General features: G+C 40.6%; 1 protein-coding gene across 1 annotated transcript in view; it reads left to right on the forward strand.

The window, feature by feature from the left end:
• Positions 1 to 315: 315 nt before the first annotated feature.
• Positions 316 to 26,661, forward strand: part of gask1b (golgi associated kinase 1B) — a 32,054-nt gene continuing 5,708 nt past the window's right edge. Inside the window, exons 1-2 of the mRNA XM_048546866.2 lie at positions 316 to 1,838; positions 19,474 to 19,688. Coding sequence (XP_048402823.1) covers positions 1,001 to 1,838; positions 19,474 to 19,688 — 1,053 coding nt within the window. The 5' untranslated portion in view covers positions 316 to 1,000. The remainder of the gene's footprint in view (positions 1,839 to 19,473; positions 19,689 to 26,661) is intronic.

Genomic DNA, 26,661 nt, shown 5'->3' on the forward strand with positions numbered 1-26,661 from the left:
AATCCACAAGGGATCAAGGATATTTAGTGGCCTGGTGATGTTGCCCAATTACAGTCTGTAATGTCAACAACTCGATGTAAGTCAGTGATCTAACTGTCATTTCACATTGACTCGTACGCTTCTCCTCCCAACTACTGTTGCAAACAAAAGCCAAGTTGCCAAACAGCTGCGAACTGACAAGTTAATGAAAATGCGAGTCCCTGAATATTGGATTATTTCAGCGGATCCTGAATCACAGCAACTATTCCACTGCCCTCCTGACACAGATAATATGAAAGTCCCATTGATAAATAACTTCCCTGGATTGTATAATTTCAGTTCATGGGTTGTTAACAAGTGTCAATTTGTCTTGATGATTTGCCATTTAAGTTCAGTGAACTGTTTTGTCGTGGTGGGCTTGTTTATTGTTTTCAGATATTTAACAAGTGAGATACGGAAGAAATATCAGGGTCACTGCAATTGCCCAAGCTTCATTGTCCGGTGGAATGAATGATCTCTAATACAGTTAACAGTAACTTGGAGAAAAGCGACACAGTGTCAGTTCGCAGTGAAGTGAATGTTCAATATATAAGCAAGCACCGGAGACCGCAACTGGGAGATCAGAGTCAAGTTAGAAAATGTCTAATTCATTCAGAAAGGGGGTGGGCACGATATCTGTCTATAATCCAGACAGCAAGCAGTTACGTGGGAGAAAGTTGACAGTTTCGCCCAATGCTCCCGCCCTCCAATGTGCACGAAGACAACTATTTTGAATCCAGGATTGTGCAGTTGCCGCTTGCCTCCAGTATATGTCTCTCAGACACATACATACAGAGCTGAGTGAGAACAGTTCGCAATGTGCTTCCTTCATTCATTCCCTGCAACTTGCCGATAGCGGTTAGAGAGAGTGTGTGCTCACATTGATCAGTGTGAGACAGGTAGGTGCGGCACGGATGGGAAAGGATTTGGGAGTGATGCTCCGTCTCTGGGCTCTGGAGAGCCGGGTTGGATCAACACGAGGATGACTTGCCGAAGAGCTTGCAAACTGTGGTTCTGTCTGCTCGCCCTGTGTGCCTGGCTAGCGAGCGGGAGATGCCCTAAGAGCAAGAGGAATTTGTTGATCGCCACGGGGGCTCTGTTGTACGCCTGCTTTGTGGTACTGCAGGGAGATGTCTTACCTCGGGAGAGGCTGGACCGAACTGCGGGAGAGAGGCACAGCCAGCTCGGCCGGCTGATGACCAGCACTCTCCCAACCCGGGGGAGACAGCCGTACAACTTCACCTCCAACCCCAAAGTGGTGTACATCACCCTCCGCTCGAAAAGGAGGAAGCCGGTTAAAATCAGAGGCACCGTGAGGCCAAAAACCAGGAAGAAACGTTCGGCTGTGCAGGAGAATGCTGCTGCTCTGATGGTGAGCCGGGACAATCTGGCCCCATCCGGTGGCAAACCGAGGGGTAACCCGTCCTCACCTTCTCGAGGGGCAGCCCCTGAGAGGGTGAGAAGCAGCGGCGATGCCGCCTCCAGCAATATCCGGATTTACAGTGACAGTGCCCCCTTTTGGTTCAGCCAGGGGGATATCGCCGCCATGCGCTTCCTGGCCGATTCCGGCATTGGCCGCCTCCAGAGGCTTATCCTCCCGGGCCGCCGGCCCCTCCTCCTCTTCCAAGGTGCGGGTAACCACCAGCGTCCCCCAAAGGCGAACGAAGGGAAAACCGGCCGAACGTCGAGCTGCCGGGCACCGTGCGGGCTCTTAAAGACCCCGGCGGATACCAGCGAAGTCTTCGCTTTCCATCTCGATAGGATTCTGGGTCTCAATAGGAGTCTGCCCGCTGTGGTTCGAAGGATTCAGTCTGTTCAAGGTGAGCTATTTGAAGCTGTCTTTAAAAAGACAGCAGCTTCTCCCATTGACTTCCTCTCATCACCATCGCCGATACCCCTACCCCCTCCCAGCATGGCTATCAACCAGGTAACTTCAGCATCCAATCTCCTATTCAATACACCATGCCATACTTCCGCAAGTCAGCTATACCATTTCCAACACTTGGCTCTTTTGCCCCAACGTTTGCATCAGTTCTAGAAGGTTTACAGTGTTCTCTGTGGTGTCCACCCCAATCGTGAGACCACCCAGAATATTGAGGTTAAGCGACCCTCTCAGATTTTGACTCCACGTTTTGAATCTGATCCCTTATCCGACTCGCACAACATATTTAGCCGTGGAAACTCCTTTAAGCAACCAATAGATGTTATGTAAACATTATATTTCTTTTGGTACCAACATGGGAACAGGAGCAGATCATTTGGCCCTTGGACTTTGTCCCATTATTCAGTGAATCATGACAGAACTTGACATCCATACTAACATATCCTTTCTATTCCATGGGATTCAACCTATTACGGGGCCATTTTTGATCGAAGAACTTTTAGAAGTCTCTATACCCTCTATCATAACCCTTATCACTGCAAAGCCCAACTAAGCCTTCAGAAACACAAGAATAAATGGATAGAGAGAGTTGGCAACTCTACCAGACAATTGACTTTTCCAGAAGTCCTTGTGATCCATATGGGTGTTCTAGTGGCATCTCAATGGATTCTTCACATATCTTTGCTGATTATAGTATTTCTCACTTCTGCGCCATGTCGTGATATCTCATTCTCATTCTCACTTGTCTTACTCATGACTTTCACCCTCCCAACTGACCTTGCTGTTCATCCAATTGCTGGGAGTAGTTTCCAATGGGCAATAGCTGCAGATTGTTGTCATAGGGTTTTCATGCCATCTGCCAAACAGACTGTCAAGTTGGCTACTAGTTTGGGCAGGAAATATATCTTAAAAAGTCACACCCAGACTGTTCCTGCTTCCCCTTGAGTATCAGAATTATAAACTGGATGGAATGAGTTAGTCAGGATGATACCAGAGACTGAAAATTCTAAAAAATATTACCCAGCATCTTTCAAAATCTTAGGGCTTTACCAAGCACTTTATAGCCAACGAACAGCGATCACTTTCTAATTTAGAAAGTAGTGGCCATGCCCAGCAAAATTCCACAAACAGCAATAATGAATGCAACACCTAATCAAGTAGTGCCGAAAGTTTTACCCAGTGAGCCACAGCTAAGACATTATAATGCGCATAATGATGTGCATTATGTACCCCTTTTTGTTAAAACTTGCGGATCTCACCACTTCTCTGGTTGACATTTTATAATTATATATTATGTGAATAGATATTGGCACACACTTAAATTGAAGCAGTCACTGAACTTCAAAAAGTACAAATGAATCAATTAAAGCAAAATGCCCCTAGCCAGTAGAAATAGGAAATAAAATAGTATGGAAATACTGGATGAACAGTACTTGTGGAGAGAGGAGCAGAGTTTTATTTTAATAATTCTCTAGTGGGACATGGAATTGATGGCTGGGCCAGCACTTATTGCCCATCCTTAGGGTGGTGAATTGCCTTCTTGAACTGCTACAGTCCATTTGCTGTAGGTTGACTCACCACGTTTTTAGGGAGGGAATTCCCGGATTTTCGCCGAGCGATGCTGAGGGAACCGGTGATATATCCCCATGGCAAGGTGAGGTCAGCCGTGGCGGTGGCATCAGGAGTGGAAAGTGAGCCCAGCAGCACGGACTCGTGACGGCAGCATCGGAGGTGAGTTTGGTTTCCCTGCAGCTTCTGCATGAATGAGGCGGTCCTAGAGGGACAACTCACGGCTTCTGCTGCGGAAATGAGATTGGTTTCCCGCTGGAAGCTGCTTTCAGTGCAGATTCGTGGGGCCAGTGGCGAAGGTGAGTTTGGGCCCTGTATGAAATCCGGTGACATTAGCAGCGGCTGTATTGGTGATAGACAATAGACAATAGGCGCAGGAGTAGGCCATTCGGCCCTTCGAGCCAGCACCACCAATGGTGATGTGAGCCCAAAGTGCATTTGTGGTGGTGAATTCGGGTATGGGTGGGTGCATCAGTGCAGATTCACGGGCAATGGTGAAGATGAGTTTGGGCCCAGTATTTGATCTGGTGGCATTAGCAGCAGCTGTGTTGGTGATGTGGGCCCAAAGTGCGCTTGTGGTGGATTCGGGTGTGGATGGGTGCATTGGTGATGATTGAATTGGCAAGGTCCATTGAGGACTTATAGTGGCGAGGGCATTGGTGTAGACAAGAAGTTGCAGAAGAGTGACAACTTTTGTGCCAGTGGAGTTGGCGCAGAGAAGGGGCTTTCTGCCTGGCCACCAGGTCCATGGCCCATGGCCCATGGCCCATGATGGAGCATTTGACTAGAAGGCCTGTAAAGTTGGACACTTCCTTTACTTATTCATTTTTCAGCCTTTGTATTCCATATTTTGGTTATTTTTCTGTGTTTTAAGATGACGCCAGAGAGTGACGACACTATGCAACATTTTTTCACTGTATTTTGTAACAAGACACATGTGACAATAAATAAATCAAATCAAATCAAATAAGCCATACATTGTTAGCCTGTGGAATTCTCTTCCCAAGAAAATAGTGGAGGCTGGGTATTTGAATATTTTTGGCTTAATGGAATACTGTTACTCCTAATTGGTAGGTTTGTATGGGTTGAATGTTTAATAGGTTCAATTTACTAGTAATCATAGAACATGAATAGTATATCTGAGCATAATAAACAATATCACAACTCATTTTTAACTATCTTTTTAAAACAACTACTTTCAAGAAATGGACTATTGATGGTCATATTCACAAGTTATGTTGTTACATGTACACATCTGAACACTGAATCACAATTTATTTCTCAAACCAATGTTCTTTTTCATTCTTGGGGTCTTGGAATGAGGATGAGAAGAAGTAAATGGAAGAAAGAAATTTGTACAAATCAGAATAAGTTGGTCTGTGACTTAATATGCTTGTATTAAAATCAGTGATATTTGGTTTGTAGAGCCCAATGCAAAGGTTCAATTTGCGATTTACATAGGGATAGTGATTCTAAAATAAATCTACTTAATGATTGTGTCATTGGCATGTGTGCACAAACATTTAATGGCATACTTATCAAAGATAACAAAAAATTTTGACTAAATTTAGTGTCTAAGTCATCTGACAATTCCAGGAAAAATTACTTGTATTTTTGGCTGCAGCAAATTGTGAATAGTCAGTTGATATTTACATTTTGTTCAAACTCGGCATCAACTTCTCCTTCCCCGATTTCCGTCATGATTGAGTGGGAATGAATAGGTGAGAAGGCAAACACTGAAGTTGGAAGTTATTGTGCTTCACTCACATTTACCAGTCTTTGAGAGAAACTGCAAATTTTCTGCTTTGTTCATTTTTCTTAATCCTATGTAAAATAGCATACCATAATTGTCTAATCATTTACCTTAAGTTACAAAAAGTCATTTTTACTCTCAAACTTCAATTAAATGTGATAGTGAGAAGGTTAGATAATGCTAAGGAATCAGTTAGTGCTATTGCACAGGTATCCTTTTACTGGATCAGTGTTTCTGATTGCCTTGCTGTCCTTGATTGCAATTCAGTACACAGCATGAATATATTATTGAAATCTTTTCTGTGGCCCAAGCATTTAAGAAAACTTGCTATAAGTTTTTACTTTCAGTGTTTTCTATTCATATGGTGTATGTAAGAACATGCCCTTATCATCAAACTATTGTTCAGATTATGATCCTACTCTGAGGTATACTGATCCTTGAGTTATTCAAGAAATATGAGAAGCAGAATCTGTTCAGGCTGTGCAAACTTTGTGAATTGAGGATTAACTGGTTTTAGATCAGTAAGTGCAATTTATCCGCAATGTAAATCATTTGAGTGAAGTTCAAAGACAGGCACATTAAACATCTTACATTTAACAATTTAAGTATCAGTTTGTATCTGTGCAGAATGTGCTGTGGTTTTGAGATTAAGACATGGATTGACAGTGAGTGAACACTTGATTAGGAAATGAGAGTAAAACTGGGATTGGGGCAAGCTCCAGACGTTGATTGAAGACAATATAATCTTTCATTTTATTATCATGATTTCATTCAGCCCAATTCTAATTGAAAATGGAGCAGGGGAACATTTGCTGCAAATGGTGATTTTTTTTGCGCTGCTTTGGTGGTGTTGCTGGAAGTGGTGGAAAGGAGAACTCCTGTGTTCACAGCTGTTCAGGAAGTCCTTGCCATTATATAGTGGATTGGCAATAGAAGCAGATAGCTTTGATAGCAATGATCTGGCTTCTGTAGCACAAGATCACACAAATCACACATCCCCAGCACTCACCTGGAGTCATAGAATCATACAGCATGGAAATAGACCCTTCAGTCCAACCAGTCCATGCCAACCACTATCCCAAACTGAACTTGTCCTTTCTGTTTGTGCTTGGCCCATATCCCTCCAAACATTTCTTATTCATGTACTTATTCAAATATCTTTTAAATGTTGTAACTGTGTCTGCATCCACCACTTCTTCTGGGAGTTCATTCCACACAGGAACCACTCTCTGTGTAAAAAGATTGCCCCTCATGTCTTTTTAAAATTTTTTTCCTCTAACCTTAAAAATATGCCCTATAGTCTTGAAATCCCCCACCCTAGGGAAAAATACCTACCTTATCCAAACCCTTCATGATTTTATAATTTAATAAGCCCATTTATAAACCTACCAACCAACTCTAAATCAGATTCATTTATTAGATATATGCTTTTAAATGCACCCTTCTGTGCTTAGCATTTTTGCAAATTTCACATTCACAACTTGCATACACTGGCAGCTATCCACTGTGGCAACGACATCACCCAAAATTATAGCACCACGCAGGAATACGAAAAAGGTAGGGTTTCCCAAAGTGGGTGTTGGGGTCACAAGCTGAAATTTTGGTGTGGTGAGTTCCAGGGCAGGTATGGCTACTGTGGGCCTCTGCCTGAGTTATGGCAACTTTTGTTCTGCTCCAACAGCTCCATGCTCTCACAGGTCCTTTTCCAATCACCAATCTCAGCTTGAAGTTCTCACTGAGAAGTCTGAAAATGGGGTGATAATGTTTGGGAAGGATTCCACTAAGAGATAGCACCAATCTTATTATTTTAAGGTTTAAGCAATATGAAATGATTCAGTTTATAAATTTGGATGGAATGTTTATTTTGTAGTGGCTTTTATTTGGATTGAAGACAAGAGGAACAATATGATGTCTGAGACAGACAATGATGTGGAGGTGCTGGTATTGTAATGGGATGGACAAAATCACCAGTCACACAACACCAGGTTATAGTCCAACAGGTTTATTTGAAATCACAAGCTTTCAGAGCACTGCTGCTGAAGTGACTTCTCTTCACCTGATGAAGGAGCATCGCTTTGAATGTTTGTGATTTCAGATAAACCTGTTGGACAATAACCTGGTGTTGTGTGACTTCTGACAGTGACAGAGAAGGTAAAAAGTGCTGGTAAGTGGGGAGTTGGGATTGCACTGTCCTGAGTAATTCGCACAAAGCCTGGGCACAAAGGGCCTTTCTAGATTGCCCCATCCCTACCTGTTCTGTGTCTTCCTTTTCCATGTCTTGTTCTGCCTCTTTTCATATTTTTCGTTGTGCTGTTGTAGCAGGCAGAGGATGAATGCACTCTCTATCTGAGTCTCTCTGTCTCTCTACTTCACAGGTCAGAACAGTAAGTAATTGTTTTATCTAATTCCTGATGTAGCCAATTGTATACTTGCTTTATATTAGACTTAAACTAAAGAAATTCATCAAGAATGTTTCTTTAATTAATACAAAGTTATTATTTTATTGTAAAACAAAACTTACTCAACAAAGACGCAAAATTAGTTAATACACGCAATTTGTAATATGAAATATAAATGTTTATCCCTTTAAAAAAACCCAAAACACAGACACACCAATATACACCCAAAAAACAAGATATCCATAATATGCCAGTAGGTGGTTTCTAAGAAATGAATGCAAGCAATCAGATGAAGTAATTTGATTTTCCAGAAGATTGAAAGAAGAGTCAAATATGTCCTTTCATTGACCCTGTTGAAAAAAAACCAGGTTTCTTTACAAAACTTGAAATTAATCAATGTTTTCTATAATTTTTCAAAACACACGTCCTCAAAAATAATGGAGCCTTCTAACAAGCTTATGTTTATTGGAGTCATACCTGACAGAAAGGAAGATGGCTAAGGTTATTGGTGATTAGTCATCTCAGCTCCAGGACATCTCTGTAGGAGCTACTCAGGGTAGTGTCTTAGGCCTAGCTGCTTCATAAATGACCTACCTTCCATCATAACATCATACATGAGGATGTTTGGCAATGATTGCACAAAGTTCAGCACTATTTGCGACTCCTCAGATACAGAAGCAGTGCATGTTCAAATTAAATCAGACTTTAGCAATATCCAGCTTTGTGTTGACAAGTGGCAAGAAATGTTTGTGCTACACAAATGTCAGGCAATGATTATCTCTAATAAGAGACAATCCAACCATTGCCCCTTGACAAATGGTCTTACTATCACTGAATCCCCTGCTATCAACATCCTTGGGGTTGCCATTTATCAGAAACTCAAGTGGACTTGCCACATAAACACAGTGGCTACAAGAGCAGGTCAGAGGCCAGGAATACTGCAGCAACTAACACATCTCCCGACTCCCCAAAACCTGTCCACCATCTACAAGGGACAAATCAGAAGTGTGATGGAATACTCATTTGTCTGGTTGGATGCAACCCCAACAACCCTCAGGAAATTTGACACCATCCAGGACAAAGCAGCATGCTTGAATGGTACCACAACCATGGCTATCCACACCCTCCACCACTGACGCTCAGTGGCAGCAGCGTGTAGTGTGTAAAAGATACGCTACAGAAGTACACCAAGATCCTTAGACAACAACTTCCAAAACCATGACAACTGCCATCTAGAAGACTAGGACAACAGATTCCTGGGAACCTCACCACCTACGTGTTCCCCTGTAAGTCACTCACCATCCTGACTTGGAAATATATAACTGCCCCTTCAATGTCACTAGGCCAAAATCCTAGAATTCGCTGCCTAAGGGAATTGTGGGTAAACCTACAGCACATATTGTGGGCCCAATTTATAATCTTAAATTGGTTGTTAGTGTAATTTCTACCACAAGAGTGTTCAGCAAGTGTTGTTCGATCACAAAATCACATCTAAGCCAATATATTCTGAATGTTGCAGCACAAGCTGGTTGAAGTTGGTTTCACGCTACATTTGACAAGCAATTGAAGGCACATGCTGTTTGGTGTGATCTGCCAGTCTTTACAATATGAGTTATATACCTGGCATTGCCAGGTATGTAACATTGTAATTCACAAACCACAATACTCATTTATATGGTCGGCAGACATATTTTGGCTTGATGATAGCATCCACTTTGTGGAACATATCACTCCTGTTGCTTGTGCATAGTAACAGTGATAATGATACCTACATCAACTCCTCAAACCTTTGAGATACTTTACATTTACAGGGCAATTTAAGATACACTAGGGACTTCTTAGGCTTGAAATTAGCAGTCTTGGGTTCATTCTTGAGTATTCACAGTGAGAAATGTCCATGTTGGGGTGCCATTATCCTGTCAGATAGCTTTAATGTATTTTATTTTGATGTAAAGCTTGCATGGTCAGGACCATGATGAGATAGCCAATAGATTCATGAAGGCCTACAGCTCGGAAAAAGGCCCTTCACTCCATTAAGTCTGCACCAGTCAAACAAGCACTTAAGTATTCAAATTCCATTTCCAGCATTTGGCCAATAGCTTTGTATGCCTTGGCAATACAGCCAATTTTATAGCAGGGAGAACTGTAGGAATCCAGAAGCACATATTGACTAGTGAAGCTGAGCTTGTGATATGCAGTGGCAAAGTTGTACCTACATTCTGTAGTATAGGTGATATTGTATATACAAACTATACATGGCATCAGGAAGGGCACAAATTACCTGGATACTTTTTGCTGCAGGAGACAGTCCCATTCCTTAAGTTAAATATTAGTTCGGAGCTGGTGAATGGTTAGGGACAGGAAGAAATGATTGCAAGTTCAGAATTTGCATAGATCAAACATGTAGCAATGGTGGAGTCTCAAGTCTTCATCATTGACCAATGGATACAAGGTATTTACTGCCTGAATGGATGAGAACAAAATTTGAAGGTTGGATGAATAAGTTAACCATAACATCATGCCTTTCAAGTCAGGTAGTGAAAAGTGGAGAACAGAATAGTCAGGGACATAGATGTCAGCCTAGTGCCATGAGACAAATGTGGAGTAGGCGGGGCATGATCCCATTGTCATGGTCCATGAAGGAAGGAATGGCATATGTGGAAAGTTGATATTCTGCTGAGAGAGTTCCAGAAGGTGTATCCAAATTAACCTCAAAAGTAATAATCTCTGCATTGTTACCTAAGCCCTGGGTCAATTAACACCTGGTTAAGAAGAACAAGGAATTTAATGCAAGTTTAAAAAAGTGATTTAAAAGATGGGCTTTTAGTTTGTAGGGTATTAGCAGCAGTGCTGGGATAAAAGGGAGTTGTTGCAATGTGATGGACTCCAATTAATCACTGGATCACTGTCTTGGGAAATCTTATAATTAGGGTCTGGACAGAGCTTTGAATTAAAATAACAAGGAGACGATTCAGAGAAAGGGAAATTTAGAAATTGAAGCTGAAAAGTCAAGGCAGAAAATGTAATGAGTTAGGAAAAGAGTAGCAGTGTGGCAGAGGAACAGACAGACAGTTTAACAATAATAGTGCACCAGTGAATAATTTTGATGCAAATAATAGTTGTAGAATAATAAAATTTAAGTCTTTTACAAAAAAAATGACGAGTAGCTAAAGTAACTGTACTCCCTTAGAATCAGATAGAGGAGAAATTATCATGAAGGGCGAGAGAACAACAGACATTTAACAAATTCAACACAGTATGGAGCTGGAGGAGTACAGCAGGTCAGGCAGTATCAGAAGAGCAGGAAAGTTAATGCTTCGGGTTGGGACCCTTCATCATTTAACAACTATTTTGTCTGTCTGTGCAGTGAAAAAGGCAAGTTACATTGCTAGAAATAAAGGGTAGCCAAGGGGCTCCAGAAAGTGAGGAAGCTAAGGTAATGAGTATGAAGCAGAGCAAAAGTATTGGAGAAACTTAAAGATCTAAAATTCAACAAATCCTCAGGAACTGATTGTTTCTAAGCAGGGGATTCTAATATAGGTGTCGAGAGATGGGAGTTGAAGTATTGATTATGATTTTCTACAAAAATCCTTAGGTTCCAGATGGTCTTAGCAAATTGGTAGGTGGCGAATGTAACTCTGATATTCCAGAATGGAAGAGGAGAGTAAACAGGGAACTAACAGGCCAGTTAACCTGATATAACTCATCATGAGATTGCTGGAATCCATTATTAAGGAAGTCTTAAGAATGTACTTAGAAAATCATGTACAAACTCAACAAAGTTTCACAAATGGGAAACTAAATATTACAAATTTCTAAAAACTTTGTTTGGATGTTACTGTTAGGGTAGGTAAGTGGAAACCAATAGTTGCAGTATACTTAGATTTTTAAAATGCATTCAATAAGATGATAGACAAATGGCTAATAAAGAAGATAAGGGGTCATGGAGTGGGGATCTTCCTCAAAAGTACAGTACTTTGATCAGATTACATCAAGATAACTTAACATGGTCTTGGGTCTATTTAAAGGAAGTATTTATATTGGAGACAGGTCAGGGAAGGACTGGTTGATTCCTGGAAAGAAGGCGTTGTCTTCTGAGGGAAGATTCATCATGTTGGTCCAAATGCATTTAAATTGAGAAGAATTAGAGATGGAAACCTATAAGATTTCTATGGGCATTTGTCAGGGTAGATGCTGAGAGGATATTTCCTATCATAAGGAAATCTAGAACTTAGGGAGACACTAGGAACTGCCAATGCTGGAGAATCTGAGAAAACATGGTGTGAAGCTGGATGAGCACAGCAGGCCAGGCAGCATCAGAGGAGCAGGAAAGTTTGATGTTTTGGGTTGAGCCCCTTCTGCAGAAAAGTTTTGACCCAAAACATCAAACTTTCCTGCTCCTCTGATGCTAGAACTTAGGGGCACAGTTTCAGACTAAGAATCTTTCCACTTAAGACCAGAAGGAGGAAGAATTTTTTTGTCTCACATTAATCTTTACAATTCATGACTACACAGAGCAGTGGAGGCTATGAATATTTTCAATGATGTGTTAGATACATTTTTCATCCAAAGGGAAGATGAGGATTTGGGGGAGGGGGTTTGCAAGCAGTGTAGTTGAGTCCAGGATCAGATCACCCATGTTGTTAATGAATGATGGAGATAGCTTAGGGGCTGAATGATCTGCTCTGCTACTATTTCTTCTGCTCGTATCTAGACCATGTGACCATGTGCTGCTTCTTCCCATGCACTTACCCTAGAGTGATGCCCTTTATGCTTTCTTTCCCAATGTAATTACCCATTTCTTGAGAACTGTTATTTTGGATTTCTCATTGAAAGTTAGTTTTTATTTGTCCTACCTCTTGGTGTAAATTACTCATTTTTTAACCAATTGCTGCCTTATGTGGATAATAGGCATGTTGCTTTGCAAACTTGTGACATTTTCCCAGACTTGTTTTTCTCTTTGTGGATTTTCTTTAAGCCAGACCTAAATATTATTGTACTCTTGACACTACCTGTTGCACAACTGCACTGAGAATTTCATCAGTATAATGCACCTTTCTAATCTATTTTTTCTGGGACTGTCGGCAGAATTCTTGTTTCGTAAATATATTTTGAAAGCATTTAGAATGCTCATTTTTGACTAAGAGTATAAATTGTGATCATTGTTCAGCTGAGACTGGTTCAAATTCGTCTGTTAAACTTGTCAAATATTGGTCTGAGAGGAAAATTAGCATTCCAATCTGTTTGATCACAGATTTACAGACTGCAATTTTTAAACTGCTGTATTGTAACCTCTAGTTTGCATGTTGGGTTTGTACGTATTATTTTATGCAAGGCTTGGTGACAGTGTGCACCATATTTTCTTGCATCTCAGTTTTTATCTAATCCATCTATGAAATCGCTTATCTTGTATCAGATAATTGAATACAGTTCGATGCAGTGCAATAGCTCTTTATATTAAATGAGTTCCTATCCCTGAAAATAAATTATATAAAATATTCATCAAAGTTAGTTTGTGAAACTGTTCTATTGTGGATCTTGACATTTCCTTTACAATATATCTGAGAGTTCATATGCAACAATGTTAATTAAAGACTTGCGTAAGGAAGAACATTCCGGTTAGAGGGGAAGTAGAATGTTTTTGTTACAGTTAGACTTTTCTAATCATTGTTTCCCTGTCAACAGTTTCACCAGATCTCCCTTTGGCAGGCCGCACCCTTTCCTAGCTGTCAGTGAATGTCTTAATTTGTGTAGTCCATGGCCAACTATTAATTGTTAATTCACTGCCTATTGAAAAAAGTTTCAGAGTTCGTGTAATCATGCTTGGCTTATAGCAGTTGTGCTTATTGCTATTATGACGTAAACCATCTTGTTAATTAAGAACAGTGTCTTTGCTGTATCCTTTACCACTGATCATTGGAAGAGTCCTAAATAGTGCAGACACAAGGAAGAATGGGGAGATGCTAACAGTATGAATCAGGATAATCCCATAAAACGTGTAATCTATTTTGTGCAGAGTAAAATAACCAATAAAAAGTCTTTGCCATTGGTATTAGACTTCTGAATAAACCACTCAAATTTTAAACTTCGTGTCGATTTTGCTCCCTACACAACTTCTCTGCAGCCGTAACATTGTATTCTTTGCTCTGTTCTATTATCCTGTGCACTTTGAATAGTATGATCTGCCTGTACAGCATGGAAGACAAAACTTTTCATTGTATCTAGGTGTATATGACAATAATAAATCAAATCAGATCTATTTAAACAAATAATTTCAGCAGTAAAATATTTCGGCAAATTCCAATCAATCCAATTATCTTGTGTAAAAAATGTAAAACTTCAGTCATTTCCATCTTTTCAGTTCATTATTAAGGATAATACACATGTAATCTCCTGATCTAATATAACCTTGGCTGTCATCTTTGAGAAAAATTCTGAATGACTGTTAATGCCATTTCACTGATCGTCCATTGTAGTTATAGTGGGAGTTCAAGAGGCCCCACAGAAATTCGCCCTGACAGTCAGATTTATGGTCAGCATTAATCCACTAAATAAAATCTTAGAAGCAAAGTATCCTATAAAATTGTTATCAGTGACAGGATAAAATATAACATCTTTTAGAGAGAGAGAACCGTTTGGATGCCTGGAATCCTTCCAACGAAAAAGTCTTCAGAATATGAGAAACCAAATGATAAAAATAAATCAGCGCTAATTGTATAACTTGTAATACTTAATTTGATTGTTCTCTGGTTAAGTATATACTTAACACACAAAAAAGATGTGCAGAATATACTTTAAGTTATTTAAATCAGTTATGCCTTTTTAATTGGCTTGATTTGTGCTTTTGTCATTTTATGGTTATATGTTCTGCCAACGTTTCACTTCACCACAATATTCAGATCTTCGGGTAAGCATGCCATAAGTAGGAGTAAATCTAGAATATAAAAATAATTATTTATATCTAATGCCGAAAGAAGCCTTGTAGCATAGAACACAGCAACCTTGTTTCTGGGCTAGAACCTTTCCAAGTCTCACTCCAAGACTAGTGGTCAAGAAAGGTACATTCCAAATAGGTTGACTATCAATCTGCAAGTCTTTTGAACAAATACTAGTGACAGACAATCAGAGCAGGTGAGATACCTGTTCAGATTCGTCCTATGGAAAAAATAATTGGAGCATCAGCGCTGGGTCCACTGCTGTTTGTCATTAAGATAAATGATCTGGATGTGAATTGTAGGAGGAATGTTTAGTAAGTTGCAGATGACATCAAAATTGGTGGTATAGTGGACAGAGAAGAAAATTATCTCAGAGTACAACAGGATCTTGATCGGGTAGACCAGTGGGCTGAGGAATGCCAGATGGTGTTTAATTTAGAGGTGTTGCATTTTGGTCAGGCAAATCAGGGCAGGACTTATACAGTTAATGGTCGGACCCTGGGGAGTGTTGCTAAACAAAGAGACCTCTATGTGGAGGTGGTTAGTTCCTTGAAAGAGAAGTCACAGGTAAACAGGGTGGTGGAGAAAGTGTTTAGCATGCTTGCCTTCATTGGTCAGTGCATTGAGTATAGGAGTTTGTATGTCATGTTGGGGCTGTACACAACAATGGTGAAATCACTTTTAGATTGATGTGTTCAATTCTGGTCCCCCTGCTAGAGGAAAGATATAGTTAAACTTCAAATGGTTCAGAGAAGATTTACAAGGATCTTGCCAGGAGTGGAGGTTTTGAGCTGCAGGGAGAGTTTGAATCGGCTGGGTCTCTTTTTCCTAGAGCATCAGATGCTGAGGGGCGACCTTAATAGAAGTTTATAAATCATGAGGCGCATGGTTAGGGTGAATAGTCAAGGTCTTTTCCCCAGGATAGGAGAGACCAAAACTAGAGGCCATAAGTTTAAGGTGAAAGTGAAAATACCTAAAAGGGACCTGAGGGGCATCTTTCTCATGCATAGGGTGGTGCATGTATGGAATGAGCTGTCAGAGCACATGGTGGAGGCAGATACAATTGTGACACTTCAAAGGCATCTGGATGGGTACATGAACAGTTTGGGTTTAGGGGGATATGAGTGCTACATGCTGGCAAATGGGTCTAGATTAATTTAGGATGTCTGGTTGGCGTGGATGAGTTAGACCAAAGCTCTGTTTTTGTGCTGTATAACTCTACGACTCTATCTACCATTACAATCCATAGATCAGATTGTGCTTATAAAAGTACATGTTACCACAACAAGTAGAACTCCTTTGGAGAGTAGTTGCCTGGACGTTTGATATATATCACATGTTTGTTTTACTTGTTCAAAGGATGTGGGCAATGCAGACTGGGCCAGCATTTATTGCCTGTCTCCTGTTGCCCTTCAGAAGGTTGTGGTGAGCCACTTCCATGAACTGCCTTTGCCTATGTGACACACATGCACTCACACAGTATTGTTAGGTAGGGAGCTTCAGGATTTTGACCCAGGGACAGTGTCTTGGATCGTAGTCATTGAACTTCACAGGGTAATGATTAGCTTCTGTCTTGTTGGAGATGGTCACTTACTGGCAATGTTAATGTTATTTGCTATTTAAGGCCCACATGACAACACTATGAGGACTATAGCTATCTTCTGATGCCCCATACCAACCTCATTTACTGCCACAATCTCCTGTTCTAGACAACAAACCAAATCTGAAATATCTACTTGAAGAGCTGTGACTACCTTTTGAAGCAAAATATTTAGTTAACATTCCCCTTCCTTAAAGCAAAGTTTGGGTTTCCGCTCATCAACTCTGAGCCAAAGAACCTTAAGCTATAAGTTCTTACCACAGATGGTAGTTACTGTGGATCATCAGTATCACCAAGCTCCCACACTACAGCTGCATATGCCCTTCTATCCTTACTGTGTTTTGTTAAGAGTTTAGAAATGTCACGTATCTGTTAAAGCAAGTAGAATGAATTATAGATAATAAAATGTGAGGCTGGATGAACACAGCAGGCCCAGCAGCATCTCAGGAGCACAAAAGCTGACGTTTCGGGCCTAGACCCTTCATCAGAGAGGGGGATGGGGTGAGGGTCCTGGAATAAATAGGGAGAGAGGGGGAGGCGGATCGAAGATGGAGAGAAAAGAAGATAGGTGGAGAGGAGAGTATAGGTGGGGAGGTAGGGGGAGATAGGTCAGTCCAGGGAAGATGGACAGGTCAAGGAGGTGGGATGAGGTTAGTCGGTAGGAAATGGAGGTGCGGCTTGGGGTGGGAGGAAGGGATGGGTGAGAGGATGAACAGGTTAGGGAGGCAGAGACAGGTTAGACTGGTTTTGGGATGCAATGGGTGGAGGGGAAGAGCTGGGCTGGTTGTGTGGTGCAGTGGGGGGAAGGGACGAACTGGGCTGGTTTAGGGATGCGATGGGGAAGGGGAGATTTTGAAGCTGGTGAAGTCCACATTGATGCCATTGGGCTGCAGGGTTCCCAAGCGGAATATGAGTTGCTGTTCCTGCAACGTTCGGGTGGCATCAAACACACTCGTAGAATGAATTATAGACTGGTTACAAGACAGGGCTTTTGTCTGCTGTAGCTATGCTGGTCCTTTGAAAGTGTAATTCATCTAGTGCCACTTTGCTGTCTTTCACCAAAATCCTGTAAATCTTTTGTTTTGGAATAATAATCGCTTTAGAAAGCCTCAGTTGACCCTGCCTCCACCACACCCTCAACAGTGCATTCCAACTATTCTAACTGTTCCCTGCATAAAAGTTCCCTTATGTTATTGCATCTTTTGCCAATTACCTTTTAATCTATGTCCTCTGGTCTTGACCCTTTCACCAATGGGCACAGTTTCTCCCTTTGTTGAGCCCTTTAATGTTCTTGAATATCTTTTGAAATCTCGTCTTGTTCTTCGCTTCAAGGAGCACAACTTCGGCAAACTATTTATGGAACTGAAATTCCTCATGCCTGGAATCTTGTGAATTATTTTTGTACTCTTGCTGAAATGCAGTGCGGAGAACTGAATGCAATGAGGCTGAACTAGAGTTTGATTCAGTTTTAACATGACTTGCTTGTTTCTGTGCCAAATTGCTATTTGCTTGATCAAACCAGATCTCCTGCCCCATTCAATGACTTGTGCGCATACACATCAGGTCCCTTTGGTTTTGCAACCATTTTAGAATTGATCATTTTCCTCTTCATCTCCAACTCCCTGAACAGCTGAGTCATCAATGATGCCATAGACTTGGCTCTGCTGCACTCCCTGGAAAAAACTTTGCCTCCACCAGCATTCAAAGTGGAAAATCAATTAGCAAGACCGATTTGGGGGATTTCTGTACTGCCTGCCCAGTTCTCTTGCGTTGCTTGCTGATCACTCATTCAGTCTCTGACTGTGCATTCCCAAACTGCAATTTTACTTTTTGTTTGATTATTATGTAGTTTTTGAAAGGTTATTTTTCTTCATGGATATTTTCATGCAGAATACATTTCCATTGGTAATGCTATTGGAACTACAAATGTATTGACATTGTCCTGAGAAAGTTTTAATCAGTGCTATTGTAGCATAGCACTCAACTGTATAATTTCTCTGATGTAGCATGCTTCTGACTACCATTCCCAGTCATTTAACAACTCATTCACCTTTGAGGAAGTGATGAGTTCAAGGTTTTGACATTCGTCACTCCCCAAAAGAGGCAGGAGAGGGTCAGGTTAGAAATGTAAATGTTGGGAATGTAGCCCCTACCACACTTACCGGTACTATTTGTAGCAGTGCCCTGCTTGCTCAGCAGCACTTCATAAGCACATTTAAATCAGACTCCCAGCATGTGAATCAGGTTTTAATTTGAGTTTAACAATTATTGATGGGGATTCCAAGGGCTGGGAAACCCCAAAGTTGAAATGAAGTGGGAAATGCCAATTTAAGAAGGCAAGTTTTTATTCTGGTTCCCTTTATGAGTTAGGACTAGCAGAAACATTCTGAGACCTCCTCTGTTGATTGTATCTTTCTGTCTCATAATAGTTTGATCTGTTGCTTCTATCCTCCCAATTTCTGAGGATTTCCAGAAGTGTCCAAGGCTATGGCATCCTGCTCCTTTGCTCCCCTACACATTGCACATCTCCTGGGAAATATCAGGCCCAAATCTAGTTGCAGAACTTGACCATATAATCTAGGCTGATACTTTGGTGGCGTGGTGGCTCAGTGGATAGCACTGCTACCTCACTGTGCTAGGAACCTGGGTTTATTTCCAGGCTTGGGTGACTGCCTGTATGGAGTTTACACATTTTTCCTGTGTCTTTGTGAGTTTCCTCCTACGATCCAAAGATATGCAGGCTAGGTGGATTAGCTTTGGGAAATGTAGGGTTACAGAAATAAGATCGGTGGGTGGGATCCCTTTGGAGGAATGGTGTGGACTGGATGGCCTGAATGATCAGCTTCCACACTGAAGGGATTCTATGATTCAGTAGGGTATTGAGAGTGTTGCTTTGTCAGAAGCATTACCTTTTTAGTTTATGGATTACCGTGTATGTACAGCATCACATGGCACTGTTGAAAGAGAAGGGAGATCTTCCTGTGACGTGACCAACATTCAACCCTACAGCTAGTGCCGCCAAAGCAGAGTTATAACACTCATGTACATAGAATATTGCAGTAAATACAACAGAATAACAAAAATACCTTCAAATAGAGAGATATTTAAGTGGTCATGAAGTACTTTGGGATCTTGAGTCTCAAAGGTGCTCTACGAATGAAACTTGTTTCTTCATGAAACGTTCACACACATATTTCTATCAAATAGACCTTGGATTATTTCCATATCAGAGATGATATAATGTTTTACCTGTGATTTATGATGCATATTTGGTAAACTAGATCAGACAAACCTAAAATCTGTTTCTTCTTTCAAAGATGGTCTGCCTCGTCCTGTTATTCTTTGGGATGATTCCTTGTCAATCACCAGTAATGATACCCAGTCGACAGTCAAATTGAATTGGACGTCTTATCAACAATCACTAAAATGGAAGTGTTGGGTTCATGGCAAAGTACCTAAACCAGACTGGAGTTGTACTGATATTCATCACTATGAATGGTGCAAACTAGCTCTTTTTGATTTTTTGCTGCAGGTAAGAAATAATTTGACAGTGCTGTATATTTCTAATTTCATGCATGCCTCTTCCAAAATAGACAAAAAGTAATTTTAAGAAGTTCATATCTGTTTGTGATACTTCCTCTGAGGCATCTATTTCTTGTACATTTGAATTGAAACTTTGTTAAATCTGCATCTTGTAAATATTTTACTGTACAAAATGTAGAATACTAATGACAAAATTGAAGAGGTTAGTTTCTTGAGTCCTTAGATTTTACAGTGGGTTCTTCCTGTCTTATGCTGTAACTGTAATGGAACATCAATTGGTCTGTAAGAAAAGAAGTTATTTTTAAACAGTAATGATGCTTTTCTAGGAGTTGTGTAAGGTGTTTTGGACCAATGCAATTGAGTGAAAATTTCCTTCTGCACTAAATGTATGAAATCATAAAAGTCTGCAAGAGTTGTCCTATGAACTTCAACAACAATTCACTATAACTTCAATGGGAGAGCAAATAAAGCTGAGAGAAACAGGCATTGACCGTTTCTCTGGGGTTTTGCAAAAGTTATAGCAAATGATTGGGGAACCACTGTGGAAAGCTATTCCTGTGTGCACATTTATAGCAGCGTCAATGACAGTACTCTCTCAAGGCAACTTAATTCTTAATTAAATATATCTTTTCTCCAGTTTCCCTGAACAAAATGGCAAATGTTTTGCCATTGTAAGCCAGAATCACCAGGAACAGGGATCAATGTTTCTAAGAATATTTTGAATCTTTACAATGCAGAGGGAAAAACTTGAAACCATTAATCTAGGTGGATACAAAATTTGGTCCTGTTGGCATAAATGTCTGTGGATTGACTCACTAGGCCACTGAATGTAACAAAATATGTTGTTTTCAAGGAGAGTCTCACTCACCGCTTGAAAACTAGCAGGAGCTCCATCGAGCCTCCATTGTGAAGGCCTCTGGCATTAAATACTTAAGTGGCCAGAATCAGATATTCCCCAGGATTCAGGATCGTAGGTTGTGAAAATTGCCCTAAACCTCTTCTGGCTAATCAGAAATTGGCAGTTCTCTATTGCCATCAGCATTACTGGAAGACATAGCAGCTGCAAGCAATGAACTCATCAGAGACCCAGGATTAATGCGGATTAATCAGAAAATTGCAAGCCAGTTGGTTTAACATCTGTCATCGGGAAAATGTTAGAAACTATTATTAAAGACATTATAACAAGGCACTTTGATATAGTTGAGATAATCAGGTAGACCCAACATGGTTTGGTCAAAGGGGAAATCATGGTTTACATATTTTGTTGAAGTTCATTGAAGAAGTAACTTGTTCTGTAGATAAAGGGGAACTGGTGGACGTATTGTATTTAGATTTCCAGAAGCTATTTAATAATGTACTACATCAAAGATTATTGTGAAAAATAAATGCTCATGGTATAGGGGTAACATGTTGGCATGGATAGAAGATTGGCTTGTTAACAGGAAGGAGACAGTAGGAATAAATGGATCTTTTTCAGGTTGGCCGATTATCTCATGTAGTATACTGTAGCACACCAACTCTTTTTAGAGTTCATATAAATAATTTAGATGAAGACATCAAAGGTTACTTCACTAAATTTGTTGATGACACAAAATAGATAGGAAAGTGAGAATGAAGAGGATGTAAGGAGCCTACAAAGGGATATAGATAGTTTTAGTGGGTGAGCAAGGATCTGGCAAATGGAGTACAATGTGGGAAAGTGTAAAATTGTCCACTTTGGCAGAAAAAATACAACTGAAGTACATTAGCAATCTAGTGAGAGATTGCAGAGCTCTGAGGTGCAGAGAAACCTGGGTGCCCTAGTGTATTAAGCGCGGAAGGTTAAGATGCAGGCACAGCATGTCATCAGGAAAGCTGATTATTATCCCATGACAGGTTATGTTACTGGGCCAGTAACCTGGAGGCCAAAGGAGTAAGGGTCCGAAAGGGTGAACATTGAGGACGTTTGAAGCATCATCGATTATGAAGGCACCTGTCAACAGAACAGCTTAGGACCTTGATGTAGAACTTGACATCCAGGTAATTCTCATAAACTCTACTGTTACCTATAACCAGTTGCTGAAATAAAATTCTTGTTCAATACAGGAGCCTACTTCTTGTTAGACTAGTCAGCTTGTTTTCTCTATCACATGAGATCAAGCACATTCTGTAAGTCCTTATACAGGAAGAACTGGTGCCAGTAAATCTTCCCCATGGAGAGGTGCAGACTTGGATTATTTGCACATACAATGCAGGCTAATATTCTGGGGACACTTACTGGTCCAACAAGAAGGAGACTCCTGAATTGAACAAGAATTTTATTGCAGCAACTAATTATAGGTAACATTTATACGATAGATTTAGACCCTACAAGAATTACCTGGATATTAAGTTTCACTTCAAAGTCCTAAGCTGTTCTGTTCTGGGGACATGAGTTCAAATTTCACCGTGGCAGCTGGTAGAATTTAAATTTAATTAATAAACCAGAAATGAAAAGCTAATCTCAATAATGGTGGCTGTGACAACTATGATTGATTATTCTAGAACTCATTTGCTTCACCTATGTCCATTTGGGCAAGGAATCTGCTGTCCTCCACTGTTCAGGTCTGTATGTGACTCCAGACCCACCAGCAATGCAATTAACTCTTAAATGAACATGAAATTCAACTTGAAAAGCAAGCCATCCATTTCGAGAGCAATTGGGATGGACAACAAATGCTGACCTACCCAGAGATGTCACATCTCATAAAAGAATAAAAACAGAAGCAAAAAACTTAAAAGTTCATAAATTAATGTGGTGAATACAGATCGAAGCCTCTGGACCCGCAGTTGGTAGATGGCACAGAGTGATTAAAGAGGAATGGAAAATAGGACAAAATGATTAAAACTGTGCTGCGAATTCTTTAAATAAACCACTTCAAGTCATAGAGTTATACAGCACAGAAACAGACCCCTCAGCCCAACTTGTCCATGCCGACCAGGTTTCCTAAACTGCACTAGTCCTATTTCACTGCTTTAGCCTAAATCCCTCTAAACCTTCCATATTAATATACCTGTTCGAATGTCTTTTAAATGTTGTCACTTCCTTGGCAGTTCATTCCATACACGAACCACCCTCTGTGTGAAAAAGTTGCCCCTCAGGGTCCCTTTTAAATCTTTTCCCTCTCACCTTAAAATTATGCCCTCCAGTTTTGAACTCCACCATCCTGGGGAAAAAAGCAATTCAGCATTTCCATGTCCCTTTATAATTCTATAAGATCAGCCCTCAACCTCCTACGCTCCAGGGAAGAATGTCCCAGCCTATCCCGCCTCTCCTTATAACTCAAGCCCTCCAGTTCTAGCAACATCTTTGTCAATTTTTTTCTGCACCTTTCCAATTTAATAGTATCCTTCCTACGACAGGGTGACTAGAATTGTACACAGTACTCCAAATGTGGCCTTATCAAAGTCCTGTACATCTACAATATGACATCCCAACTCCTACACTCAGTGCTCTGACCAATGAAGACAAACGTACCAAATGCATTCTTTACCACTTTGTCTACCTGTGGTGCTACTTTGAAGGAACTCTGCACCTGAATCCTTGAGTCTCTCTGTTTAACAACAGTCTCCAAGGCCCTACCATTAACTGTATAAGTCCTGCCCTTGTTTGTCTTGCCAAAATACAACACATCGTTAGCGGGTTTTGGGAAGATTTATAGCTCAGGTTGAGGTTCTGGCTGTAAGTTTGCTCGCTGAGCTAGAAGGTTCATTTTCAGACGTTTCGTCACCATTCTACGTAACATCATCAGTGAGCCTCCGGTGAAGCGTTGGTGTTATGTCCTGCTTTCTATTTGTATGTTTATGTTGCCTTGGGTTGGTGATGTCATCTCCTGTGTTGGTGATGTCATTTCCTGTTCTTTTTCTCAGGGGATGGTAGATTGATTTGGAGCCAATGTGTTTGTTGATGGAGTTCCGGTTGGAATGCCATGCTTCTAGGAATTCTCGTGCGTGTCTCTGTTTGGCTTGTCCTAGGATGCATAGGACAAGCCAAACAGAGACACGCACGAGAATTCCTAGAAGCATGGCATTCCAACCGGAACTCCATCAACAAACACATTGATTTGGAGCCAATCTACCAACCTCTGAGAAAAAGAACAAGAAATGACATCACCAATGTGGGAAATGACATCACCAAACCAAGGAAACCTAAACATACAAATAGAAAGCGGGACATAACACCAACGCTTCACCGGAGGCTCACTGATGATGTTACCTAGAATGATGACGAAATGTCTGAAAACGAACCTTCCAGCTCAGCGAGCAAACTTACATCCACAACACATCACATTTATCTCACATCCATCTACTACTCCTTGGTCCTTTCTGGGTTAACTAGTAATTCCCTGTAACGGAGGAACATGAATTATTTGACATGTTGCACTTAAGAAAATATGGATTCATGACTATTTGAAGAATACCTAGACTGGAATGTCCGTGCAAAAGCTGTAGTTAAGCAGCACTTCCAACTTTTCAAGACTCAGCATTCTCTTTTTTCTATTCAAGGCCAAGAATCTAAACAGTCTTTTTGTATTTGCTTTTAAGCCTTTTCTCTATGCTCTTACAAAACTATTTTCTGTGGGGACAATTTCAATCTGAAATTAAATTAAGTGTAAAGTAGAGTGGTGGTACTCCTTTGTGCACATTTTTTAGTTAAATATTTATGATTTTTTGGTTAGATAACAGTTAGTTAGTCATTTCCTTTCCCAGTTCTTCTCTGTGCATAAATGTATGAAGTAACTAGATTTGCACCTCCTTCTGTTTTTTTTGGAGTAGAAATTATTTAATTCCCCAAGGTTTAAGTAAACATCGAATGGAACAAGATTTTGTGGCAGTGCCAGTAGTGCTGGTATACCAGCCAGCTTCTGACATATACATGCTCTGGATGATTAACATTGGAAAAAAAAATGTTCCTGGATAGGAAATACGACAGTGGGAATGATAGGAAGAAGAATACGTAAAAACAGCTGAAATCAAAAGACTTAGAGTCCAAAACAATAGAGATTACTTTAGTTCATATAGATGCCTAACAAACTCAGAAAACCTTTATGTTTTAAGTCTTCAACATAAGCTACTGAAAAATGCATTCAACTTGTGTGTTATTTGTCAAGTGCGTGATCATGGGAATATGTCACCCTCATAACTTAAGACCTGTGACTTTGTTGCAAGTTTGTAGCCCTATAATGCCAGTTACATAAAAGAAGAACCATTGTTTCCTGACTGCAATGTGAACAGGTCCCAGACCGTGTGAATAGTGTTTGGACCTATTAGAAATCTGGAAGCTCCACAACAACTGTATACCCCTCATACCATTGAAATGAGCATGTTTCCTTACATGTAAGCTCTAAGTAATGAGTGTGGAAACTGTTGCTTCAAGAGTTACCCCTTTTGTCAGTTGTTGGCATAAGGGGCACCATTGCAGCTCAGGCTTAGTACTGCTGTCTCACAACACCAGGAACCCAGGTTCAATTCCACCTTCATGCACCTGTCTGCGACATTCTCCCTGTGTCTATGTGGGTTGCCTCTGGGTGCTCCAGTTTCCTCCCACAGTCCATAGATCTTCAGGTTAGGTGGATTGATCATGCTAAATTGTTCATAGAGTCCAGGGATGTGCAGGAGATGGATTAGCCATGGGAAATGCAGGGTTACAAGGATAAGCTAGGAGGTAAAGGGTGGGTCTGAGTGGGATCCTGTTTGGAGGGTTGATGTTGACTTCATAGGCCAAATGGCCTACTTCTATACTGTAAGGATTCTATTCTATGCTGGGCCTCTGATGGTGATGCCTGTGCAGTAGTTTCTGATTTGAGACTATGGGAGTCATCAGGTGACAGTTACCTTAACGATCATCACAACTCATCAGGTCTGGCAGCTTCAGTGCAAGGATAAGTACAGCTAATATTTCAAGCTGTTGATTTTCAAAAGAATCGAGAGAACTCAAGAAATATAAAGCTTTTAACCATTTACAGAGATCTTCAAATCTCTTACCAATGTATTTCCAGTGTTTTTAAAGTTTATTTTTAGAGAACATTCTGATCATTCATGCTTTCCAAAAATTGATAAAATCATTTCTTATTTTACTTGAAGTCATATCAAGGAAGCATTTACTTAAAAATCGAAATTCAAGCCAAGGTCAAACTGAGATTATGAGCTCCATTTGACACCAAAGCCAGAAATATAGGTTTTGGCACTGATTTCACTCATGAATTTATTATGGTCTGGATTTTCAGCTGGCCAGAGAATTATTATTCCAGCAAAGATGATCCTCTGCATGACAACCTTGCGACAGCACACTTCACAAGAATTGCCTGGGAAATTGAAGATTCCACTTGGCAAGTTCACTATGTCTGGACCCTTCCAATGTGTCCATTTAAATCAGAGACTTTGATAATGATGAAATTAAATGAATCAGTTTCTCAGGAAAAATAAAACTATTAAATGAAACACAACAAAACCTCCCCCAGACTCTTTACAGCCCCCGGACCTAAACTGGCACCACTCTTTCTGGGACCTGAGCCCTCTTTCACCCCCACTGGACTCAATCACACCTCTATCTTTCCGCTGGAGTTGATTAATACCAACTTGCCCTTGCCAGACCTGACCTAATAGCCCCACCAGACACTGACCTGAAACCCCAACCGCCAAATCTGATCCAAAAGTAAACTCCTCCTCATCTCTACCTAATTAAGACCATAAGACATAGGAGTGGAAGTAAGGCCATTCAGCCCATCAAGTCCACTCCGCCATTTAATCATGGCTGATGGGCATTTCAACTCCACTTCCCTGCACTCTCCCTGTCACCTTTAATTCCTTGCAAGATCAAGAATTTGCCAATCTCTGTCTTGAAGACATATAACGTCCCGGCCTCCACTGCGCTCTGTGGCAATGAATTCCACAGGCCCACCACACTCTGGCTGAAGAAATGTTTCCTAATTTCCATTCTAAAT

The sequence above is a fragment of the Stegostoma tigrinum genome, chromosome 1 (genome assembly GCF_030684315.1).
Source record: "Stegostoma tigrinum isolate sSteTig4 chromosome 1, sSteTig4.hap1, whole genome shotgun sequence".
In the NCBI taxonomy this organism is placed as follows: Eukaryota; Metazoa; Chordata; class Chondrichthyes; order Orectolobiformes; family Stegostomatidae; genus Stegostoma; species Stegostoma tigrinum.